Source organism: Stegastes partitus, unplaced genomic scaffold (assembly GCF_000690725.1).
Source record: "Stegastes partitus isolate 25-593 unplaced genomic scaffold, Stegastes_partitus-1.0.2 Scaffold1914, whole genome shotgun sequence".
NCBI lineage: Eukaryota > Metazoa > Chordata > Actinopteri > Pomacentridae > Stegastes > Stegastes partitus.
Window position 1 is genome coordinate 58546 of NW_007579645.1, and position 22944 is coordinate 81489.

The following is a 22944-nucleotide window of genomic DNA, read 5'->3' on the forward strand; positions in this document are numbered from 1 at the left end:
GTGGATGTAGTCTGTAACCATACCTGTGTTGGAGTGTCAGCAAGAGAGATGCTGGAATATCTGCAAAGTTGTCCCACGTGTATTATTAACATGATATAAATATTTCATTTTTAACATGTCATTGTCACCACAATACTGGTATATTGTGATGCTTGTATGTTCAATAGGTAAATTAGTTTATTGTTTATTGGCGTCCCCACTAGTTGACAGAGTAGGTGTAATAGGAACAGCTGACCGCTTTTATTTAATTTTACTTAAATTTATGTTTTTTCAATTTGGAATACACCCATTTCCCTCTGAAGACGCTCCTGTATGGAGGGGTGAGAGTGCTAGATTACAAAACTAAATCAATAAAACAATAATAAAATAAAAGTGGAAATAAAAAGAAGAAATAATAAAATAAAGAATAAATAATAAAGCAATATTAATCAAAAATGAATCCATAAAAGAAAAGGCTAATAAAAGTAGAAATATAAAGACAAATAAATAAAATTAAATTTAAAAAATTAAATTTAAAAAATTAAATTTAAAAAAAGTATGTATTTATTTTTTATTATTTTGTTTTAAAAATTATGTTTTTAATTTTTTAATATTATATTTTATTTTATATTATTGTTTTCATTTTTATTTTTATTTATTTTATATTATTTTTATAATGTCCATACTCAAATGTACTCTTCTACTGAACTTAAGCTTGTAGTGATCAGTGATGGAGGATTTATTCAGCTTTTTCACTGAAATACCAGTGGCAGTAATGCAGCTTAAAATTACATCACAGTTAAAAGTTATTTTGGTCAATACATTTATTGAAAGTAATAAAAATATTTATTATGCATGCATTTTAATTACAGATGTTGTTTAACTACTTTAATACTGTTGGGTAGTTTAACCTGGTCACATGTTTTTATTTATGTAAAACCTTAAGCTGAAAAGTAAGTAGTTGTTGAGTTGATTTACTTACTTACGTCATGCTAATAGTTATGGTAATATATGATCTTCCAGTATGAATTCATTTCATCATCAATCTGCTCCAATTAGCCGTCTGATGAAGGTATCAGTGGTAATGAGTTGACTGTGCAGCACTCAGAAATGCTAATTAAAGTCTAATTAGAGACAACGTACATCAGTCTTCTCAGCCGAAGTGAAAGTGATTCTCTGCATGCATCATATTCATTAGCGTGCCTTAGTGATGACTTGAACATGCTAGAAATGATTACCAGCCACAACAGCGGCTGTGTGTGTGAGCGTGCATGTGTGGAAGCAGGAAGGAGAAAAGAAAACGTAACAGAACAACCCGTTTTTCTACCTGGGGACAAAAGAAGGAGGTAAATCAGACGTGCTGTGAGCTGAAAACAATCGAACAAAGGCAGCATGAAGGGCTGCAGATTGAGAGTTGGGGAAAAGGGAGCTATCTTGGAGACGGATCTAGTTTCTGGGCACCTTTGCTTTAAAATTGTGACACATTAAAGTAAATGGAGTGGCTTTAAAAAAAACCCAGAGCCAGCTAGATTTGGTGAAAGCTTCATGATCAATAAGAAATTTCTGACTTTGAGCTCATCCCAGGAGCGGCGCTGGATGTAGCTCCCTCCACTGTGTCTGTGTCCTTATTGGACCCTGGTTAAGATAAGTTTCTTTTTTAACAAGTCTCCAGGCTCCTCCTTTTCTTTTGCCACAGTTTAGCTGCATTACGCTCCCTTACTCTCCTCGTCCCCACATGAACACCTCTCTGAACTGAAACGAACTGAACTGAGATGAACTCATCCTCCCCTGAACCCGTCCCTCCACACACTCGTCTCAGTGATCACAAGTGAAGGCTTTTTCTTACTCACTTAATGAAGGAGCATTTGATTTTCTACAGCAGGAGCAAGAAATTGGAATTCTGTTGATGTGATGGGCTGTTTGTGTTTGAGTTGTTTGATTCGTGTTTAGGTTGTAAATGATTTAAATCATAAAACTGAATTGATTGTTTTTGTTTTATCTTGTGGAGATAAGCCGTCCGGTCCAATTAGTTTATGAGAGGATCTTCTAATGTGACAGGTGGAGGATGGGGTTTATTCCCCTCTCTGGCGTCCAACGTATTGTCCTAAACATTTATGAATGACTGATAAATAACACCATGTAGACACCACTGTAGAGAATACTCATGCAGTGATGATTTATGAATACTGCGTCCTCATTGGTTGGAACGTCTGTGTTGTGCTTGGTGTGATCCAGTTGTAAGATGGTCTCTAGTTCATTAGTTTGAGAGCTCTGAGGTCAAATAGGAACACTTCTAAATAGAAAAGCAATTTATTAATGACTAAGTTGTGCTGCTCTCATTAGATCGGTTATAGTGTCATTTGTAAGGCTGACTGATTGATGCATGTCTTATGTCGCTATTAATGTCCATCCATCCATCCATTATCTATACACCTTAATCCTTACTAGGGTCGTAGGAAACTGGAGTCTATCCCAGCTGACTCAGGGTGAAGGCAGGTTCACCTGGACAGGTAACCAGTCTATCACAGGGCCACACTTAGAGACAGACAACCAAGCACACTCACATTCACACCTACGGACAATTTAGAATCACCAATTAACCTCAGCATGTTTCTGGACTGTGAGAGGAAGCCGGAGAACCCGGAGAGAACCCACGCTGCACGGGGAGAACATGCAAACTCCACGCAGAAAGATCCCAGGTGTCCTCACCAGGACGCAAACCGGCAACCTTCTTGCTGCGAGGCCACAGTGCTAACCACCGAGCCACCTTGCAGCCTGCTATCAATGTGTAAAACAGGATTCCTTGCGTGACTTTTTCCATCCTGTCCCTCTGTGTCCACCTGCAGCCGCCACCAGCAGTATGAGTGCAAGTGGTACATCCCCCTGGCGGATCTGACCTTCCAGACCCTGGACGATTCCGACTCCTGCCCCAGCATCCAAGTCCTGCCCGAGCACGAGATCGAGGAGATGAAGATCAAGATCTCCGTCTTAAAGAGCGAGATCCAGAAAGAAAAGGTAATCCTGCAGGGCTTTTTTTTTCTTTTTTCTGGCATGCAAAGCCAAATCCAATGTATTCCTGCAGCTTAGAATGGCTTAGCTGGTTATCGTGGGTTTAACTCTGAGATTGAACTAAAACGGCTTCAGTCTTGTGTTAAAGAAGGAGCAAGAAAATGGGTTGGTCTCGGTATCAATCAATCAATCAGACTTTATTGGTTTAGCGCTTTTCATACAAATAGAATCCACTCTGCAATAAATAAAGCAGGGGCCGAGGAAATGAGGAACACTATCATAAATAAATCTCATGAATTTGCAATGAGGAAACACCAGTGGTGGGATAAGTCAGAAACTCAAGGAGGCTGTTTTATGTTTCTATAGAATGTATGGCTGGATTGTTTTCCGTATTTAACCCTCGAAGCCTGACGGATGCACTCGGCGTCTATATTCTCTTCTCGTCGGTTGAATTGCTGTTGAAGTATTTATTGCAGTGAGGTGTGTATTAAATAAAACAGCTTGACCTTTCCAGCAATGCCAGCTGGTCGTCTGTGCAGCAAAGTGTCAGTAAACAAAAAAAAAATCATTTTCAACCTGCGTCCAGCTGTGCATGAATCTCCGCACGTCATCTATGCACAACAATCATTGCATTGATTTCAGCATTGGTGCAGTGATGTGATCACATCATAAGAGCAGAACTGGAGCTGATGGGGTTTTTTTTAGATTTTAGATTTTACATACTGCAGTCATTGTGCTTTAATAACAGCTTCTGCAAAGTAATATTTTTTTTTGTACTAATTTCTTCACATATTTTCACACTTCTGCTTCTCTGGAGTAAGCCGTGAGGTTGCTATTGTTTCACCACGTAGGCCGACCGCACATCAAAACAGACGGAGGAACTTTGTTTTTCTGATGACGCCGGCTGTTTCTCTGCGAGCCAAAGAGTAATCTGGTTTTGAAATTACAGCAAGTTACAACTGACATTACATCATGCGTTATATTGAAAGATAATTACAAAATTTGCTTTTCGTTGCACTGATTCAAAAGTCGTGAAAGAAGACTAGCTTAGGTCACTTGTGTGCAAGTAAGAGGCGGCAATCTGAGTTGTTGGAGAGGGCTCGGGTGGAGAAGGGGAGCACATATTTTTCCTAATTTGCCACCTTTGCATGTAGGCTAATGTATATGAACACTTGAGTGAACAAAACAGTATATTTCTAATAATAATAATAATAATAATAATGCAGTGTAACGCCATCATGTTTGTGACATTGCCAGATTCTAAACAACCTCCTGTACACAGTTATGGAGAGACACATCCACTGCCAGCATTTTATAGTGAGATACATGTAAAAACAGAGCAAATATTCAGTATTTTTTCCCCTTGATATAAAAATTAATATAAAGAATTTGCAAGTTTCAGCATAATGGAAGATCTCAGTAAACAGGATCCAGCTTGTATGACTGCTAGGCCTTATCATGAAAAAACTGTCATTGTAATTGAAACAGGAGCCTTTAATTATAGGAGGACTAGATAATATAAAGTTAAATCTGCTGGTGGTGACTTTGAAGCCGCCTCTTAAACATTAATTAGTACAAAAATTTAAACGAGAATTCAGTGGCATCTATGACAGACACAGTTCAGTTGTGGAACTCTCATTTATTGACATTTATAGAGACATGTGAAGCATCTACACGTGATGATGGAACATTAGTTATTTTAAAATCAGCCCCTGAAGCTTCTCGTCTCTGAGCAGGTCTTTTTTCCAGTGTTCCTCTGCATTAATCATCGGCTGGATACGTATCGCTATAGGAAACATAAACACCTTCAAGTGAATCAGAGGGGACGTTTTGACTTCCACAGAAGACTCCTCCATGTCAGTGATTCCTAAATGGAACCACTCGGCCTTCCTTTTAACTCGTCAGCATCGCTGTTTGTCTTCGGCGGGGCTGAGGTAACTTTAAATATGCCTCATAGGGGAATTCCTGCAATTGTGAGAGCAAAAAAAAAAAAAGAGAGATGCCCAAATATGTCTGATATCAACCCGAGGAAACTTGGCTTTCAATAAAAGCAAAGAACAATTAATCTGTCTGAACCAGAAGTTACCACGATTTGTATCAGTGGTGAAATTCCCGATCCACATTTACACTGGAACAAATGCGCCATTGCATCCGTCCGACCTGTTTTCATGCCCTTATCAGAGCTGAAACCTTCAGTTGTTGATTGTGGTTATAATAAAAAAATGAAAAAAAACATGTTCGAAGCTTCCAACAGTTACGAGTACGCTCAGTAATCCGCCCCCGGCTGACACACACTATAGGCTTCAGAAGCAGACAGTTCCTGTTATTCCCCTCTCGCAGCGTTAAACTCGCCCACCCGGGGCACAGTGAGTGACCACGGCTGGTATTTAGAGTCGCAGGAGGCCAGTGGAGGGAGAGACTGAGCCGACTGTAGCCGGGCAGACTCTCTGACTCACTACTTCCTGGTGAAGGCTGGGGAACATGTGTGTGTTTGTTTTCTTTCAGCGCTGACGAGAAGCCGAGGTCCTTGAAATATATATAAAGACTCTCGCAGCACGACGCTCACTTTCAGCAGCTCTTTCACTGCGTTTCCCGGAAAATATGAATGAATCTCGCGAGCCGGCACCATGCTGATTAGAACTTAATAACTGTAAACACTGACAGAGCGGTCGCAGAACCTTCAGATCTCATTTTAATGGTCATAATGAAATGGTGTTTACACTGGAGGCAAAATCAATAACAGCTTAGTCAGTGCATGACTCCTGTTGGATAACATTATATTCTGTCTTTTATTATCCAGTATCCAACAAGCCAAAGATCTGAAAGCACAAATATTTAATTGCGATCATATTTTAGCTGCTTATTAATGTGTAATTAAAATACAGCGATTAAAGGAACACACTTGTTGATGAACCTCATCAGATCTGGAAGAAACAAGTTTAATCTTTGTGTGATGGAGTTTTAAAGTGAAGTCTAGGTATCAGAGAAGTGAAGTTTTACTGCCATGAGGACATTTCAGGCGAACCACCATTCTTTAGTGTCAATATTTGCAAATTACCAGTGGACAGAACCAGATGATGTTAATTCAAGGCATCCAGTTGGTACAGCAGCTCTGTCCCAGCAGAGGGAGCCCACTTCACATGGTGGACGGTACTGAATCCTAAAACAGTTTGTGAGCAAAACATGAAAACTGCATTCACTTCTTAAAGAAACAAGCTCATGAAATCTGCTCATTCAACCCATTGGAAGTGAAGCTACCTCTGTGGGACACATCTCCTCCATGGCTGTGGTCGGTCATGCTAATATGAGCCGTATTATGGGCTGCGTTTAATTTCACTTTATGACTAATAAGTCTTGAGAAAGGTCGACTTGTTCATAAATCAGTGCAGAGATCATCCATCCATCCATTATCTATACACCTCTTAATCCTCACTAGGGTCATGGGGGGCTGGAGTCTATCCCAGCTGACTCAGGGTGAAGGCAGGTTCACCTGGACAGGTCACCAGTCTATCACAGGGCTACACTTAGAGACAGACAACCAAGCACACTCACATTCACACCTACGGACAATTTAGAATCACCAATTAACCTCAACATGTTTCTGGACTGTGGAGGAAGCCAGAGAACCCAGAGAGAACCCACGCTGCACGGGGAGAACATGGAGACTCCATGCAGAAAGATCCCGGGTGTCCTCACTAGGACGCAAACCGGCGACCTTCTTGCTGCGAGGCAATGGTGCTAACCACCGATCCACCTTGCAGCAGAGAGAAAGATCATACATGTGTGTGGGAAGTTACTTTTTATTTTTACAGTATGATGAAACTAAGGTTGAAGCCACCAGTGAACCTGTTTACTCTCAATCAGTCCAGTTTTTCCTTCATGTTTCTGCTAAATATAACAAATACAAACAAATCAAATGCCATTCATTCGTCTTCCAATGATATAAAGCACTGAAAAAGAAAAATACGCGCATGTTTCTAAAGCAGGAGCTCTCGAAGTCAAACAGCATCATCTCCTGCAAATGCACCTTGTAAATCACACCGAATCTAAAAATATATGTGTCTGTGTGTTAAGTGTTCAGCTGTGACTCAGAGGAGGAGTACAATTCACGTTCTACCTTGAGCTCTTTCTCACACTGTGAAAGCATCCGTTTCAGATGCCACACATCAACGCTTGGTGTTTTAAATCAACTGCACTAAATGCACAAAAGTGAAATTCTCTACATCCGTGTGCTTCCCTTTGTGTCCGTGCAGAAAGCGCCGAAGGGTCAGAGCCGCGTGGAGCGTCTGAGGAAGAAGATGAATGAGCAGGAATCCTGGCTGCTCCTGCACTCCCCCACCATCCCCTTCCGCATCCACAACAAGCACGGAAAGGTACATTTACTCATCCGTCCAGCTGCGTTCATGTCACTGCAGTGCTCAAGTCCCACCACTAGAGGGAGACATGCACCTTCCAACCTTTAACAATTGGATTTAGGTTCCTAAAATATAAACCTTATGAGATAATTTCACTTCATGACTATATTTTCAGCTCTTTCAGTCATGATTTTACTGCAGACGTCTTTCATGTGTTTGCTCACGTTGTTGTTTTCTGTGTTCAGAGCTACCTGTTCCTCCTGTCCTCTGACTATGAGAGGTCAGAGTGGAGGGAAAGCATCCAGAAACTCCAAAAGAAAGGTAAAGCTGGCTTTGAAGTATCATTTTATTGGCTGCTTGTTTCCTTGGCAAACATTTAAAACTGTTTTTTTGTACACGCTGCACCACAGAGAAGTAAAGGTTTGACCGTATCTCTGTTCTTGCCAGACCTCCAGGCGTGCGTATTAAGCTCTGTAGAGCTCCAGGTCCTGACCAGCTCCTGTTTCAAACTCCGAACTGTCCACAACATTCCCGTCACCAGTAACAAAGACGGTAAGGAACCCATCTCCTGTCTATTCTTGTGTTCAGACACTTTGTATTGCTGCCCTTTTGTCTGCAATCATCACCAAACAGTCCCCTGCTGCTCCGTCAGCTCCGCTCTGCTTTGAATTTAAATTCACACAAAAGTGCCTGTTACACTCTCAGCACAAAAAAAAAAAACAGCCACATAATGAGAGAGGGGGGCCTTGCAGGAGATGAATCTAGGTTACAATATGTTTCTCATCTAGCTCGTAGCAGTCAGTGCCACTCAGTGTGTCGGCAGCGAGCCCTCAGCTCCTATATGTTTGTTTTTGCTCCAGATCTCCACGTTGCAACCGCTCTCACAGGCCGGGGGTGACATTAAAGCCATCTGGCCGAACTGCTCTGATCTCCTCAAATGGCACGAGGGTCTCACATTGTACACACAATTCGCATGCGTAACCGCAGAGCTGACAAGAGAGGCTTCAGTGCACTGAAAGGAACATTGTCTTCATCTTTTTTTTTTCACCTCGGACAGAAGAGAGATCCACGTTTGCCTCTCGTTTAATCGAATCTTTATGCGAGCCATTATTTTGACATCCAATACCTTTAAAGTGGCAACCGCAGGGATTTTCGGTTTTTATTTCAAGTTGCGTTCTGGTAAACTTCACGGAGCAGCAAGAAGTCACTGCTGTCGTGTTTTCTTTGGTCTGAGCGTCCCCGACGTCATCTGACAGTCAAACAGTGAAACCACCGCTCTGAAGCTCTTTAGTTTGTTTTTTTTCCCCTCTGTATCCATACTGAGCCAAGGTTTCTATCTCTGCTCCTTTTTATTATCTAGTTCTTGCTCTAGTTATTCAAAAGTCTTTATATCAGTTCACACTTTGATTATGTTATTCAGATAGTAAGTGTCAAAGATAAAATAAAACATATCTTGGAGTTTACGTACACCAGCTTTCCACTGGATAAAGTGGCTTTATCTGGTTGTATGACTAGATTATTACAGCTGGTCACTCCCACCTGTTACATCAGAGAAACGTTTTACAAACTCTGCAATCAGAAGGCAAAGTGTGTTACAGATCTTTCCTCCAAAACATAAATGGGTCCATGTTCATTTTTTATTGCCTTAATTGTTGTCTTTGTTCAGCTCCTTTTAAACTGTCCTCACACCACATGCATGGTATCCAAGCTATTCTTATGCTGATATCATGGTTTTTACTGGCTTTAAATGGGCTTTTGGATGTTCACAGCACACAGCAGTCAGCGTGATCGGTCCACATAGGGAGAAGTTAATGAGTCTGTGTTATGATAATTGACAAGTCTATGCATTTCCTGTTATATCTGAGCATTGGCTAAACGAAAGTGTATTTCATCCTTGGGTAAATGAAACAACAATTAACAACGCTGGTTTTAAAAAAAAAATGAATTGCTATTTTTATTCTTGATTATATTAGTTTTGGCGCTGGTGATCTTCCTTTGGGGTTTTCTAAAACCTCTTTGGGGAGCGCCAAAAATTCCTTTATGCAGGAAAGCCCTGGATTCACCAGAGGATAAAGCTGCCAGAAACACAAGAGAAATGACACAGACGCCTTTAACTTTAACTTTAACTTTAAATTTGGAGCAGTTAAAGGCTGTGGAAAAAATATTGCTTTACTCTTTATACACTAATACAACAGAAGAAATGTACAAAATGAAACAATAATAGTCAGTTTACATGTAAAGTGACTTTATCCTCGACACTACTTGTCACTTTAGGGTGATGTTAGCCTGTAAATCCCTAAAAATATTCTAAGCTTTCATTACATTTCTCTCAAAATATAAAGTGTTGGTTGGAGATGAGATGTGCTGGTGTTGAAGGAAAATGCATCAGTGAGGAATTTCACATTTCCAGTCGTTTCTCACAATGCTTTCTTACAATCACGACGAGCATCACAAGTACAAATAGAAAACGCTCCTCCAACTGAAAATGAGGTGTGAATGCTGAAAGCTACATGTTTTTTTTTTGTTTAGTTTTCTACAAAAGCAGGAATTTTAACTGGAATAGTTGAAACGTCGGCGTCACTCTGCTGAAATCAAGGTGAAATGTGATAGTAGGTTAGTGTGAGAAACACAAAGGAGCATTCCTAAAATAAAATCACTGATCAGCTGATGCAATTTTATCATCACTTGTGTGTGTCAGTCTGATCTGTTCCAATCTGTAAGAAATATTGGAATATGCTTCATTTACACCGATGACAGCACTTTGTGTGAGCACCATCGTAGTGTGAAGGCGTCACATTTTCTCTGCTTGTCACCACCTGACACAGAAGCAAAGTTATGCTACTCTAAATAAAGCCTCTTTCAGACGTGCACGCCTTTCCGTTAAAGAAAACCGATGGCATCCGATCATGTCGGCTTCATGTCTGAATGAGGACTCCTGACAGCCGTCTCGGCTTGGACCGAGTAACGTTTTTTTTCAACGCAGCTCAAGTCTGAATGATGTATGAACAAACAGGTATACACAAGCGACTTAAACTATGTGAAGCCATTTGAGGAAGACATTTTCCAGATTCTGGCACCAGTATCGGTCCAGAAACATCACAGAGTGCTCCCAGGACACAGTTTGAGTTCCAAAATCACAAAACACTTTTCTCATTTAAACTCTACTCCAAATGGCTTTTGTGTCCATAAAAATAAAACTCTGCTGTGATGAAGGCAGAGACTGTAGCAGGTAGGATAATAACTAATCCAGGTTTTGACAAAATGTAAACAGGAGGCTAAGTTCAGTTAGCTGCTCCCAGCTGTTTGTAGGAATCTTTCCTCTCAGTGTCTTAAATATCTATAGCATCAAACAGCAGCAGGATCAGTATGAGTGTCTCCAAAGAGAGAAACAGCAGTGATAGCTTAAGATAAAATAAGATTATTGATCCCTCACCGGGGAAGTTTACATGTTACATCAGCTGGATACAGATGAGGCATGAAGCAGGACAAGAATCACAAAAAGACTAAAACATAAAGATATATTAATAAAGGTTATATATGGATATGTACAGATCTGATGGATTTACATGTGTACAAGTATGGCATGGAGGATAATGCACCAACAAGTGCTAAAGGACAGGACCCAGCAGTCGACCTGCATCTTTTTTTAAAGTTATTTTTTTGGCCTTTGTGCCTTTATTCGATAGTGATAGTGAGAGAGAGACAGGAAAGTGGGGGAGAAGAGTGGGGGAAGGACGTGTGGGAAAGGGTCATGAGCGGGATTCGAACCCATGACCTCCACATCGGGACTGTAGCCCTGTACATGGGACGCCAGCTCAACCAGGTGAGCTATAGTGGCGCCCCTCGACCTGCATCTTAAGGACACTCATTCGAAGACAGCTATGTACAGATTTTGGCCAGGGAGGACAGATGGTTTGCGAGAGGAGTGAAAGAAGCCATCTAACTGGAAAGACCATCCCTCAGCAGAGGTGGAGGTCTGAGGCATCACCTGTTTACAACTCAGTCCTAAGATCTCTCCCCAGGAAGATGAAACCACATCCACACCTAGCCACAAAAGACCCTAACGAACCCCATTGTGGCAGGGGGAGCACTAACGACTCACATAACGAGGGGGAGGAGCAACAAACTCAGGTGTTAATGACTCCTTAAAGATATAAGTAACTGGAACTCCCAACTAGTCAGTCAGAAGTGATGAAGCCTCTTGGATGAGAGGTGGAACGTCTCCAAGGAACTCAAGCGAGTCCAGTTGATTAATCTACGGTACTAACGAGTGCTAAGTTATTCCTGACGTGGAGACAGGATCGATCAGGAACCAACAGCAAGTCACACCGTGTACTTTCCTCCACATACAGAGTCGCAGCTTATCAGCAGTTCTCACATTGAGTCCTGAGCTCCGTCACTGCTGCTGGGATGTTCTTATTTTAGTGTTTGTCTGATCTGTCGATGCTAAAGTGAAGCTAAAAATAGGTTTCTTTCATGTCAAGTGTTTTGTATGAGTGGATGTTTCTCAAAATGTGACCTAAATATTACGGCCAAAATAGGGTCAAGCAGCAAAAGGAAAAACGTTTAAAAAGTCTGTAACTAGGCGATCTGGACACATTAACAGAGGGAACCCCTAAATCAACGAGGCTGTTATTTGGACAGCTGGATAAGCTTGCTGTTAGTTTCCTGTTTGTTGGTGCATTATTATGTTATTACATATGAGCTGATGTAGTGTCCGCGTCTGAAAAGGCCTCAAAACACATTTTTACTCTGACATTGTTTTAATAATAGAATTGATTAGATTTGCTTCATCCTTTCACCATAAATATCGTGTCCGCCGTGTTTCTCTAAACAAACCTTCTCACCGCAGCTCGTTATTAAATTAGTTTGGTTAATCATGTTTCATGCTTTGGCAGACTCTTATCTGACTGTAACTTTCTGTTATGTAAGAGCTCAGTCGTTTGTCTTCACACTGTTGATAGTCTTGTTTTCCCTGGGCACTAAAACGGAGCTCAGACCCTCCGTCTTGTCTGAGACTTTTGACCCCCTCCTCATTATAAAGCAAACATAAACACACGCACACACACTCACACACACACCTCGGTGACATGTAATGTAAGGAGTGCAGTGGGGGTTTAAATGGAGACCAGCTGATGGAGGAATGTTTCTCAAACCTGAGAGGATGGATGATATGACAAAGACCCTCACACACTCTCGCTGTAACTGCTCTGACTGAGTGATAATCAGCTCTCCCGTGCTAGTTTTCTACGATTTATTGTTGAAGCGAGGTTATAATTGAAGCACACAGATCTCAGTTTCACTCTCAAAAGCGGCACGCAGGCCTCCTCGAAGGTGAACCTTTGAACCGTCTCTCTGTGAAACTCCCCCTGTTACTTACATAAAACACACACAGTTCACCCCCCGGGGGCCTGCAGTGAAGCTCGCAACAGTCCCGCTGCCCTCCACTGTCGTTTATTTAGCAGGAAACAGCCAGGCTTCGCAGGCCCAAACCAAAGCAAGACCGTATCTTCATGCGTCTGTCGGAGGGCCGGGGGGTCTAGCAGGCCACCCAAAACAGTCCACCTACGAGCCTCAACTCGCGGCCAGCTGGGTTGTTGTGGCTAAAGACTGTGCTCATGGATGTGTGGTCTGATAGCAATCTGGTAATGTTCCCTCAGATCCTTAAATAATTGTTTCCTCAGCCATTTTGCTGATGCATATTATTTCCGTTTAGAAGTTTAATAAGTTTCTTCTCAAACGGTTGTAACTGAGTGTTGCAAGAAGTAAGTAACAGTGATGCTTGTCTAGTTTGGACCACCCGAGGAATGGAAATTATTGATGCAAAAATTAGGCTACACAATGATTAAAAGCAACAAACAATAACCGTCCTGCCAGATTATTTCCACATTCTTATTCTAAGTCTTTCTTTACTTGTTTATAAAAGTTAAACTGAAACTTCTTCACAAACGTAAATGAAATTGTTCATTTTCGCTTGATGAACACCACCTGCCTGTACGTAGGTGTTGTCTATTGTAAGATGAGGTCATTATCATAATGTGAGCCTCAAAACTTCCATATAAGGCTCCCTGCTGTACTCCAAGTCTGTGCAAGATTCATTCACGAAAGTTTTACCAAAGAGCAAATCAGAAAACTTTCACAGTCCTGCGAGTCCTGCAACGGAAACAGTCAGTGGTGGGATTAGAGAGGCAGAAACAGGGGTCAACAGATGGTTTTTTTCAGAGCTGAGACAACACAAAACTTTGTTGAAATGCCTTTAATTACTGAAGTTTTACATATTTTGAATTACAAGAGAGCTAAAAATGTGTTGATAGGCTAGTAGTCTTGAAGTGTAACCAATCTGCTGTGGGCGAGACGTGACTAGAGATGGATAAAGGCGGCCACATCAGAGCCAAAGCATTTTGAAATTCATTTTTTTTATCTCTTAAAAGAAATGTGGACACCAATAATCGGTTGAATATATGGCTACTTGTTCTGCTTCAAGTGTGGAAAAGATTCATTTACATGCATTTTACCAAAAGAATGAGAAAGACAGCTGTTTAAGGACACATGTTAGTGGCATTGTGGCAAAACAGTCCATGTCTGACATGAGAGGTGGTCGTGTAGTAGATAAGATAATGTTACACTGTGAGGTCCAGCTGCACACCAAAGTATCTGAGTCAGCTGTCAGAGTAAAACCATTTTCCAGCAAGATACTGATCTGTATATGTTGCTGTGCCAAGATATTCCAAAAAAATAATCTAAATTCTTTTTTTACTACTCAGTCTTAAAATGGCAGCGTAAAGCAAAAAAATCTGGGGTTCACGGGAGCCTCAGCAGCAGAAATGTGGGTGAAATTAAATCTGCAGGTACAGTAGTGCTCAGCGGGACGAGTTCCATTTTCTCTCTCTGCAGGGGTTCCTCTTATCTGCACAATGCTGATTTGTCGGTACAGACTGGATGCCGGAGTCACGTGCTCCATAATTTGCAATGACTGATTTACGTGCACCATTCTGACCCTTAAATGCAGAACAGTGTCTCCGTCTTTATTTACTCGGTAGTTGTCTAACTGCTCCGTGTGCCTCTTTTCCAGATGAGGAGACTCCTGGCCTGTACGGCTTTCTGCATGTGATCGTCCACTCTGCCAAAGGATTCAAGGAGTCAGCCAGTAAGTCGGCCAGATGCAGCATTTTTTTTTTTCTCAACCGCACTTGTACACACACTCTGCCTCAGCATCCCCTCGCACATAGCTGCTGTGCACAAACGTGTCTGCCAACAAAACACATGATCTGGTCAATCACTGCAGTCCGCACATGCAGTTTCCATCAAGACTGAAAGACGGATGGATGGAGGAAAAGAGCAAGACAGACGGTAGGAGGGAGAGAATGAGAGTTTCTTAGAGAATCACCGGAAACCACAGTGGGATTTCTGTGGTTGTTTTCATTTAGCAGACTTCGCAAGTGACACCAAAACACTCAAAAGCACACATCAAGGAAGAATGTCTAAAATCATACACGGCAGCTTTTGAAACCGAGCTGCTTGAATCATGCTCTATCCACACATTCTGATATTGCCTACTTTACACAAATGCTCCTTTGTGTCGCGTCGTCTGAAGACAAAACTCTGTGTGTGTGTGTGTGTTGTCGGCCGAGTGTGATGCTGGCAAAAAAAAAACCCCACAAAGGCTGTTTCAGACATGTCAGTAGTGGACAGCTGGTGCCGCGGTACACTTTGTGCCCTCTGTTGCACAAGCACCAGTTCAAATATCAAATATCAGGAGAAGAGACAGAGAGGCAGAGATGTGATTTCCTCAGTTACCATGACAGCCCTCGGTGCTGCATGTGAAGGCTGGCCCACTAGAATTTCTCGGTTAATGGATTGGAAAGCTCTCTCCTCTGAAAGCCTGTTTGATCCTCGATGGAGCACAGAGAGCTGAGGGGGTTTAAAAATGAAGAAAAAGCATGTTTTATGTGTGTGTGTGTGTGTGTGTGTGTGGAGGGAAGTTGGGTAGTTTCACTGATACGGTTTGATGTGTCAGTCAGGGTGGGGCATGAATCATGGAGGTAGTGCAGGTTAGAGGATGTGTTGGTGTTGTTAGGGATCACTCTGGTCTTCATCACGATGAAGACCTTCATGATGAGGATAGTTTACAGTGATGCCATCAGAGGAGTGTAGCTCTAAAGATGTATGATACCAGAAACCTAGTAGTATAGGCAGAATGTACACATGGTTAAAATCATTTCCAACCACGATAAACAAACTCTTCTCTTCACTGAATCCAGCAGAAGAGATGAGTGATGCTGGTTTTTTTGGAGCAGAGTGACAAGGCAGAGGCGATCAAAGAGTGTTTAAAACATGCTTCATGTGACATCTGCTGGAGATGTGAGAAACAAGCTGCTGGTCTTGTACACAAAAACTCTACACCTGTGTTTCAACTGCAGTTGAGTAAGTCTTTGGCTTTATGTGTTCTGAGCCTGTAAACTGATAACATCATTGTGAATGAACACAAGAAGTTAGGAGTCAGTCGAGCTGCAGCTACAGGATGTACGATAATATTGCTTTGAGGACTGGATGGAGCTGATGATAAAAATGGCTCCATTTCAAGAGCTAGAACAAGTCTCGGGCTCCTTTCTAGCCTTAAAAGTCGGAACATCTGACTAAACTTGTACTGGCACCTGGTGTAAGGACTTTGTAGATTCAGATGTAACTGATATAGTCTGGGCACTTTCTTCTTTTCATTCTCTTTTTTTTTTTTTGTCTTCAGTGGAATCTGCATAAAGGGCTGTGTGCAGCCTAATTTACCATCTGTTATACTTTGCTTCATCTGATATAATGTCTATATTTTTAGTTTGAAAGAGGGAACAGTGAACCTTTCCAATGTCACGGGATATTTTATTGTAACCGCTAAAATATCCGTTTAAAAAAGTAGGATAGATGGATAAAATTGTGGACTACTGTCTACGTATGTGAGTCAGTGTAAAATCAGCAGCTGTATGCACCTGTTTATTTACCAAAGCATGTTATCTTTTTACCAACATATACTCAGTATGATTACATTCTAAAAAGTTGCTCGGTTGTTTCGTATTTCATGATTACAGCAGCGCCTTAAAGCCAACTTGCATCATCAGGTTTAAGGTTCAAGGTCTTTTATTGGTCACAAACACAGTTATACACGATATAACGCGCAGTGAAATACGTTAAAATAAAAAGTTGAATAACAATTTTAAAAAGTTGTAACGGTGCTGGAGCAGGTACGGTTTAGGGTAGTGATGATTTTATTTTATTTTTTTAAAGAGCCCATGTTCAGTTTTTTCTTTGCTTCGGTGTGTTATGTATCTCTTTTTTTGTACTTGTTAAAGGCCTGCAAATTTAAATACCCCAAAGCCTACGCCAAAGGAAGTCACTCTCTTCTTACCTGCCTGAAACACCTTGTCCAAGTCCAGGCTTTTCATCCGTTACTGATCTACATCACCTTGTAACACATTTGGTAACACATTTATGTAACACCTGCGTAGCGGCTAGTTTGGCCCCTAAACAAAGAATGAGCAGATTCCTCGCAGTCCGCCATTATTTCCTCATTAAAGCTGTATTTACTCGAGCTACGTCGTCCTGCCTGTTCCCGTAGATGTGGTGTTGTGGTGCGTAATCAACATAGCTTCAGGCCAGGTGACCAATCAGAGCAGACTGGGTCGTCTTCTGGGGGCGCTTTAAAGAGGCAGAAGCTAAATTGGAGCAAATGGGGAGAAAAGTAAAGTGTTTTTGAACATTAAAACATGAAAAAAATCTTTTAGTAGATGCAACACATATGATTATAAACCTTTACAAGGACATAATGTGCTCTTTAAGTTGACTCACGTGCATATATCAAGCTCTAACACTATATTTTAAAAGATATTCTCTCCTTTTTATAAACCTTTTGCACTGAAATACCAGGTTTCTGAAAGTTAAAGGTCTTTGACAATTTGTGCCAACAGTCTGTTGTTTTACCCCACACAAAAATACATTGGAGATTGTTGTATTTTCTAATATCCTTCTAATGGAACCGGTCCAGCACTGGCAGAGTTTCTCACATCTTTAAAACAGCCCATTGCTCATGGAGTTGATGGGAGGCATTGTGTTCCAAATACTGTGTCTTCTGCCTACATAATTCTCTCCAATACCACAAATGACTAAAATTACACAGCTTCCTCCAGATGTAGCTTAATGACGGGATCCAATTTGCCTTTTTATGTCCACGTTTTGCGGCGACGTTAGCGCTGTGTGTCGGCGGTTCGACGCGGTTTCGGTTGCATTGTTAACGTCTCCTTCGGTGTCTCTGCTTAAGACGTTTCTCCCTGGAAGCCACGAGTTCTGTGCACAGATTTTGAGGCAATTTGCTGCTCTTTTGCATAATGGTGTGTGCATGGTTTCTGTTGACGCATGTGGTAATTATTATCATATCAGAATGGAAATGTGGATGACTAGAAATAACATTCGGTGGCTCTTTTTTTTGTTCCGTTTTTTTGATTGAAAAATCACATAAGTATGTAATAGAAGATCCTATTGGAGCTTTTATTTATGCCACAACAATCTCCCCCCAGTGGGAATGGGCTTTAAAATTCAGCCCAGGGCAAAGTTAGTCAAACTGGGTCACAGAGGAAGGAACTGGGAGGAAAAAAAAATGTGGAAACCTAGTAGAGAAACATGTCATGTCACTTTATCTTTAGTTTATTTGTGTGTGTGTGTGTTAGCAGTTGTTGCCCCTGTATCAGTGCAACAAATAAAATACCCTGTGCTTTAAATTTGTGCTACATCGGAACAGTGTGTACAGATCCAGATGTACAGATATAGTTTAAACTAAGAGAAACATGCATGAAACATCATCCAAGGAGACTAAACGAGCGCTACAGCACAAAAGAAAGCTAAATAACAGAACTTTTTATCCTTCAGAATCAACGTTTGTGCCACTTGCCACTGTTCCCGTAAAAATTAAGTGTTCACATGACTCTGGTGAGTTTTATGTGTAATCCAATCCAGCCATGGCTGCGTGTGTTCATTCATTGTTTGCCAAGCTTTTATTAGTTTTCGCCTCATGGATTCTGTGAAAACAGTTAGATTATGCCTGTTTTCAGCTTATTCGATTTGTTGTCTGAGAAGAATATTTTCCCCTGGAGCCTTCTGGCCAATTGTACGGACAAACAGTCATTCTGGTGACTGGGACTCGTAACTGTAGAGACGCTGATTAGTTTAACTGATTATCACTTGTCTTCTAATTCCGTGAACCCGCAGTTTGACCCAGCGTTCGGCACAGCCCCGGGCAAAGATTAGCCTCCTGTATAAGAACACACGCACGCCACAAGGGCTGCAGTCCTCAGTTGATCGAGATGGAAAAGGATGGTATCCATTAACCCCTGGATTTAGGGGTCAGAGACCCCATGCTGACTAATTTATCCCCCTTATACTCTGAGCCTTATGGTGACCTGCCAGGAAAATGAAAACTCATGGAGTTCCAGGCCTCTTTTAGTCTGTCCTACTTCTCAGAGCCCTCCTGGATCCACTGCGAGGATACAAAAAGACCTCTCTAAATATCCTCTCTCTCTCTGGCCTTGTTTGAATTTTAGGTCTGGGCACATAAACCCATTTCAGATGGAGAGGAAATCAACTTCCAGAAAAAAGTGGGAGCTGCCCAGGACTATGAATACACTTTCCTCTTCTCCACAGCAAGATGAAAACGAAAGAATTCAATCACATTAGTGTCTCAAACGAAGGCTTTTTTAAAAATAAACTGAAGACAACCAACAGGTTTAGGCAGTCATTAAAAGGTACCAAAGGGTATTTGTTAGCATGAACTAGCTGGATTGCTTTTTAATGCTCAAAATGTCATCCTAACTCGTCACTGAAGTGGACTCTGACAGGTAGTTTGTGTGTTTTTTGGATGGCGGATGTCAAACCAGAGGTGAAGGCCGTGAGCTGTTATGCTTCCGTACGTAGCGGAAGCGAACGATAGCTGCTTCATTTCATAAATATCCCCCAGATGGTCACAGTGAATTCCCCTCCGCTGAACTTCCCTCATTCCACCACCACTAATCTCTTCCTCATTGAGAGTAATTATGCCAGAACCTTTCAGGACGCTGAGAAAACAAACAAAGAAGGAATGAAGCCAGATGGAAGGATACTGTATAGTTCTGTTAGTTGTATGGATACATGTGTAAACATGAACTCCAGCCGGTCGGAGCTGGTCCAGGTGCTGTGCTTGGTATGTCTCCATAAGCATGCTCAGGTCCGGCTGTTGTTTCTGATGATAATGTTGCTTGTCATTGTGCAGGAGTGTATTTATATGTAAGTGAGATTCAACCCCCATGCCTTCACTCCCTCATGCAATCTTGGTGACTGTCCTGGTGAAAGGTCGAACCATACACCCATCCATCATGCTGTCAGGTGGAGGTTAACCCGAGGGACCCTGTCCATTCTGCAGGACACACTATAGACACTTTACAGACAGCCGGTAGCCAAGTCTGCAGGAACAGCTTCAGCAGCATTTAAAGAAACACATTAACACACTTAATTGCTCCGAGTGTGAGCTGGTCCCAGGGGGAGCGGCGGCTGCAGTATGAGGATGTTAGGAGTGGAGGAGGGCTGGTTGTGTGCACAGCCAGGAGATTGATGTCTGTCAGCTGACAGCTACTACATATTGACAAATTGAAGGGCTGTTTCCCTGTGATGGAATTTAACCTCTTTTTTTATGTTTTAAGTGCACATTTGTTATAAATCTGCTAAAAAAAAAAATCAAATGCACACTGACAAATCACTCACTTCCCCTGAGAAATTAGCATTTAAGATGAATTACACTTTGGCTAGAAAATGGATTCAGTTGTGGATGACGCACTGTTTAGATTTATATTTTACGTAGATGACCGGCGCTGAGCATGATGGTGACATGATGCATGTACTGAAAGATGACGTCAGGTAAATGTTGCATTCAACACTGAAATGAGGAGCGGTTACTGTTTACAGTTTCTCATAAATGAAGGTTTTCTAGGTTTTATTTTAGTCTTCTATGACAGTAATTGAATATTTTTAAATCTAGATGGAAAAAACACAGAACCATGAACCCTGTTAGAAGTATTTTATGCTATTTGTTGACCCAACTGCAACTGTCACAATAGGAGATTTTCAGTTTAGTCGACCCATATGTGTTTTTTTTTTTCATGGCCAATGCATCCATCCATCCATTGTCTATACACCGCTTAGTCCTCTCTAGGGTCATGGGGGGCTGGAGTCTATCCCAGCTGACTCAGGGCGAAGGCAGGGGACACCCTGGACAGGTCATGGCCAAAACTGATTATTAGTAATCAAGGACATCAACAACTGATATTTGAAGTCAATATATTTGCAGTAAAAATGAAAATCTTCATGTCAAGTTTCTAATACTACAAACTCCAACACAAAACCTCACAGAAATTTAATGCAAGACAAGTTTTCAACATTTTAGTCTTCAGTGTTGTTTGGCTTTTACCTGTGACATGAGACAATATAATCGCAATATCTATAGAAGTTTTATTTTTATGCTTCTCTTCAGGTGCAAGTTTATTGTTTCACTCTCCTCTGTCACGCTGTCAGCCTGATGTGCAGCAGTGGTATCCACACACAGTGACAGCAGCTAGATAGCTTATTACTGTGTTGTCGTCTTCACGTTTCTTTTATTTCATGGCAGTTAGCAACCAGCGTTGAGGTCCAACACACTACCTAATATTTATAAACGTCACAGTTATCAGTACTGATACATCGTGACACCCCTACACCCAACTAATAATCAAATAATCAAGACAATTTACTCAATATTATTAATAGCTATTAGTGGCGGGCAGACATGAGTTTTACATAATACCACAACACAACTTTAGTGGACAGAGACTCATTAACAAGAAATATTGTTGGCCTGTAATTATGTTGACCTTTTCTGAAAAGAAATTATCTCCATCCAGTGACATCATTACCCATTAAAATCTGTTTAAATGGCTGTAAAACCTATTTAATGACCATGTTTTACAACAAGATGAGAAAAATGGGCTCAACGGAGGATTGTAATTTGACTCTAGCACGTTTTAAAATATGTTTTCGAACCACAATACAGCTTTCAATATGTCTAAATGTTTATTCAGTGATTTTCTTCATTCATACCATCCATGATTAGTTCCTCGTCTGATGGACCTGTCTATCTCTTGTGTCTCCTTTCAGATCTATACTGCACCCTTGAAGTGGACTCGTACGGATACTTTGTGAGCAAGGCCAAGACTCGAGTCTTCAGAGACACCGCAGAGCCTCAGTGGAACGAAGTCAGTCACCAGCACGTCTCCTTTTACGTCGCTCAGTCTGCGTCTCTGTGAAAGGGCAACTATTTATCCTCTTTCTCTACATCTGTGTTGTCGTGCAGGAGTTTGAGATCGAGCTGGAGGGCTCCCAGTACCTGCGGATCCTGTGCTACGAGAAGTGCTACGACAAAAGCATGCTCAATAAAGACGACAACGAGATTGTTGACAAGATCATGGGCAAAGGGCAGGTCCAGGTAAGAGGACGGGCGTCACAGAAACAAACCATGCACAAAGAGAGATGTCTCCGTCCCTCTGGGGAAATTTTCCAACATGTGACTCACTTTAATTAGCTGTCTAGCCTCTGCGCACAATGATGCGGTTTTGTCGCGGTGGCCTCTAATGACGCTGGTTGGATTAATAGTCTGAAGCAGAGTTTATTTAAGGGGGGTTTCCCCTGTCATGTTGTGAGAAATGTTTCTATAAAAATCCCTTTCAGGGTCTTGTTAACTCGATACTGCCTACACAGTGGAATCTGCGGTTTCTTGCTATTGAGGAAAAATGCTGTCCTCCGCTCAGCATCATTGTTTAGCTTTTACACAACAGCCTTACAGAGGTGTCATATTTCCATCTTTCCAGAACTTCTTTGGAAAATCTGTTGGGTCAAGTGAAGCCTGACTCCTGTCAGTTTCCTGCAATTCAGTCAAATTGCTGCTGTTGCAGTTTCCTCCTCTGCTGCCCTGTAATCGATACAGCTTCGCTTTATGAATTTGGGTCAGCTCTGAGGGTTCTTAATGCTCTTATCATCAATTATTGTCCTCATGTTTTTCTGAAGTGGCACTTTCTTTGCCAGAGGTGAGCTTGTAGCAGGTTATTTCTGAGCCTGCTTCTGACAGACCAGAAGATATAATAAAACATTTCCGAGGCTTGTTTGTGGCTGCTGCACATAGCGAAACATTTGTAGTCGTAGGTAAAAGTAGTATTACTGACAAGCTGCACTGGGAATACAAATCTCCTGTCTCAGATATGAAGAAAGTGGGGCAAAGATGAATCAGGCCTATATTGTTGCATTTTAAAGGAAAAGATGCATCTCGGAAATATCTTATGTTCTTTAGTTGGTATGTTGTTTCTCCTCAGACGTGCTGTATGTCTTTTAAACAGGCATCGAATAGAAAAAAAACAACACCCACGACATGTTTGTTGAAGCGTTTCCTGTTTGTCACCACCACTTTCCATACTTTTCTCATTCAGTTTGATGATTTATGTCCTTGAGTGTTGCCTTTGATTCCCTCTGAAATGCAAAAAGGAATGACGGTGAACCACTCATGCATCTT

At 41.5% G+C, this 22944-nt stretch overlaps 1 protein-coding gene across 3 annotated transcripts in view; it reads left to right on the plus strand.

Annotated features, from left to right (window-relative positions):
- Positions 1–22736, plus strand: part of LOC103373144 (active breakpoint cluster region-related protein-like) — a 64546-nt gene extending 41810 nt beyond the window's left edge. For all 3 annotated transcript variants that reach the window (XM_008302963.1, XM_008302965.1, XM_008302964.1), the window contains 7 exons: positions 2826–2994; positions 7242–7361; positions 7589–7664; positions 7791–7895; positions 14416–14490; positions 21540–21637; positions 21736–22736. In XM_008302963.1, the coding sequence (XP_008301185.1) occupies positions 2826–2994; positions 7242–7361; positions 7589–7664; positions 7791–7895; positions 14416–14490; positions 21540–21637; positions 21736–21963 (871 nt within the window). In that variant the 3' untranslated portion in view covers positions 21964–22736. The remainder of the gene's footprint in view (positions 1–2825; positions 2995–7241; positions 7362–7588; positions 7665–7790; positions 7896–14415; positions 14491–21539; positions 21638–21735) is intronic.
- Positions 22737–22944: the final 208 nt, after the last annotated feature.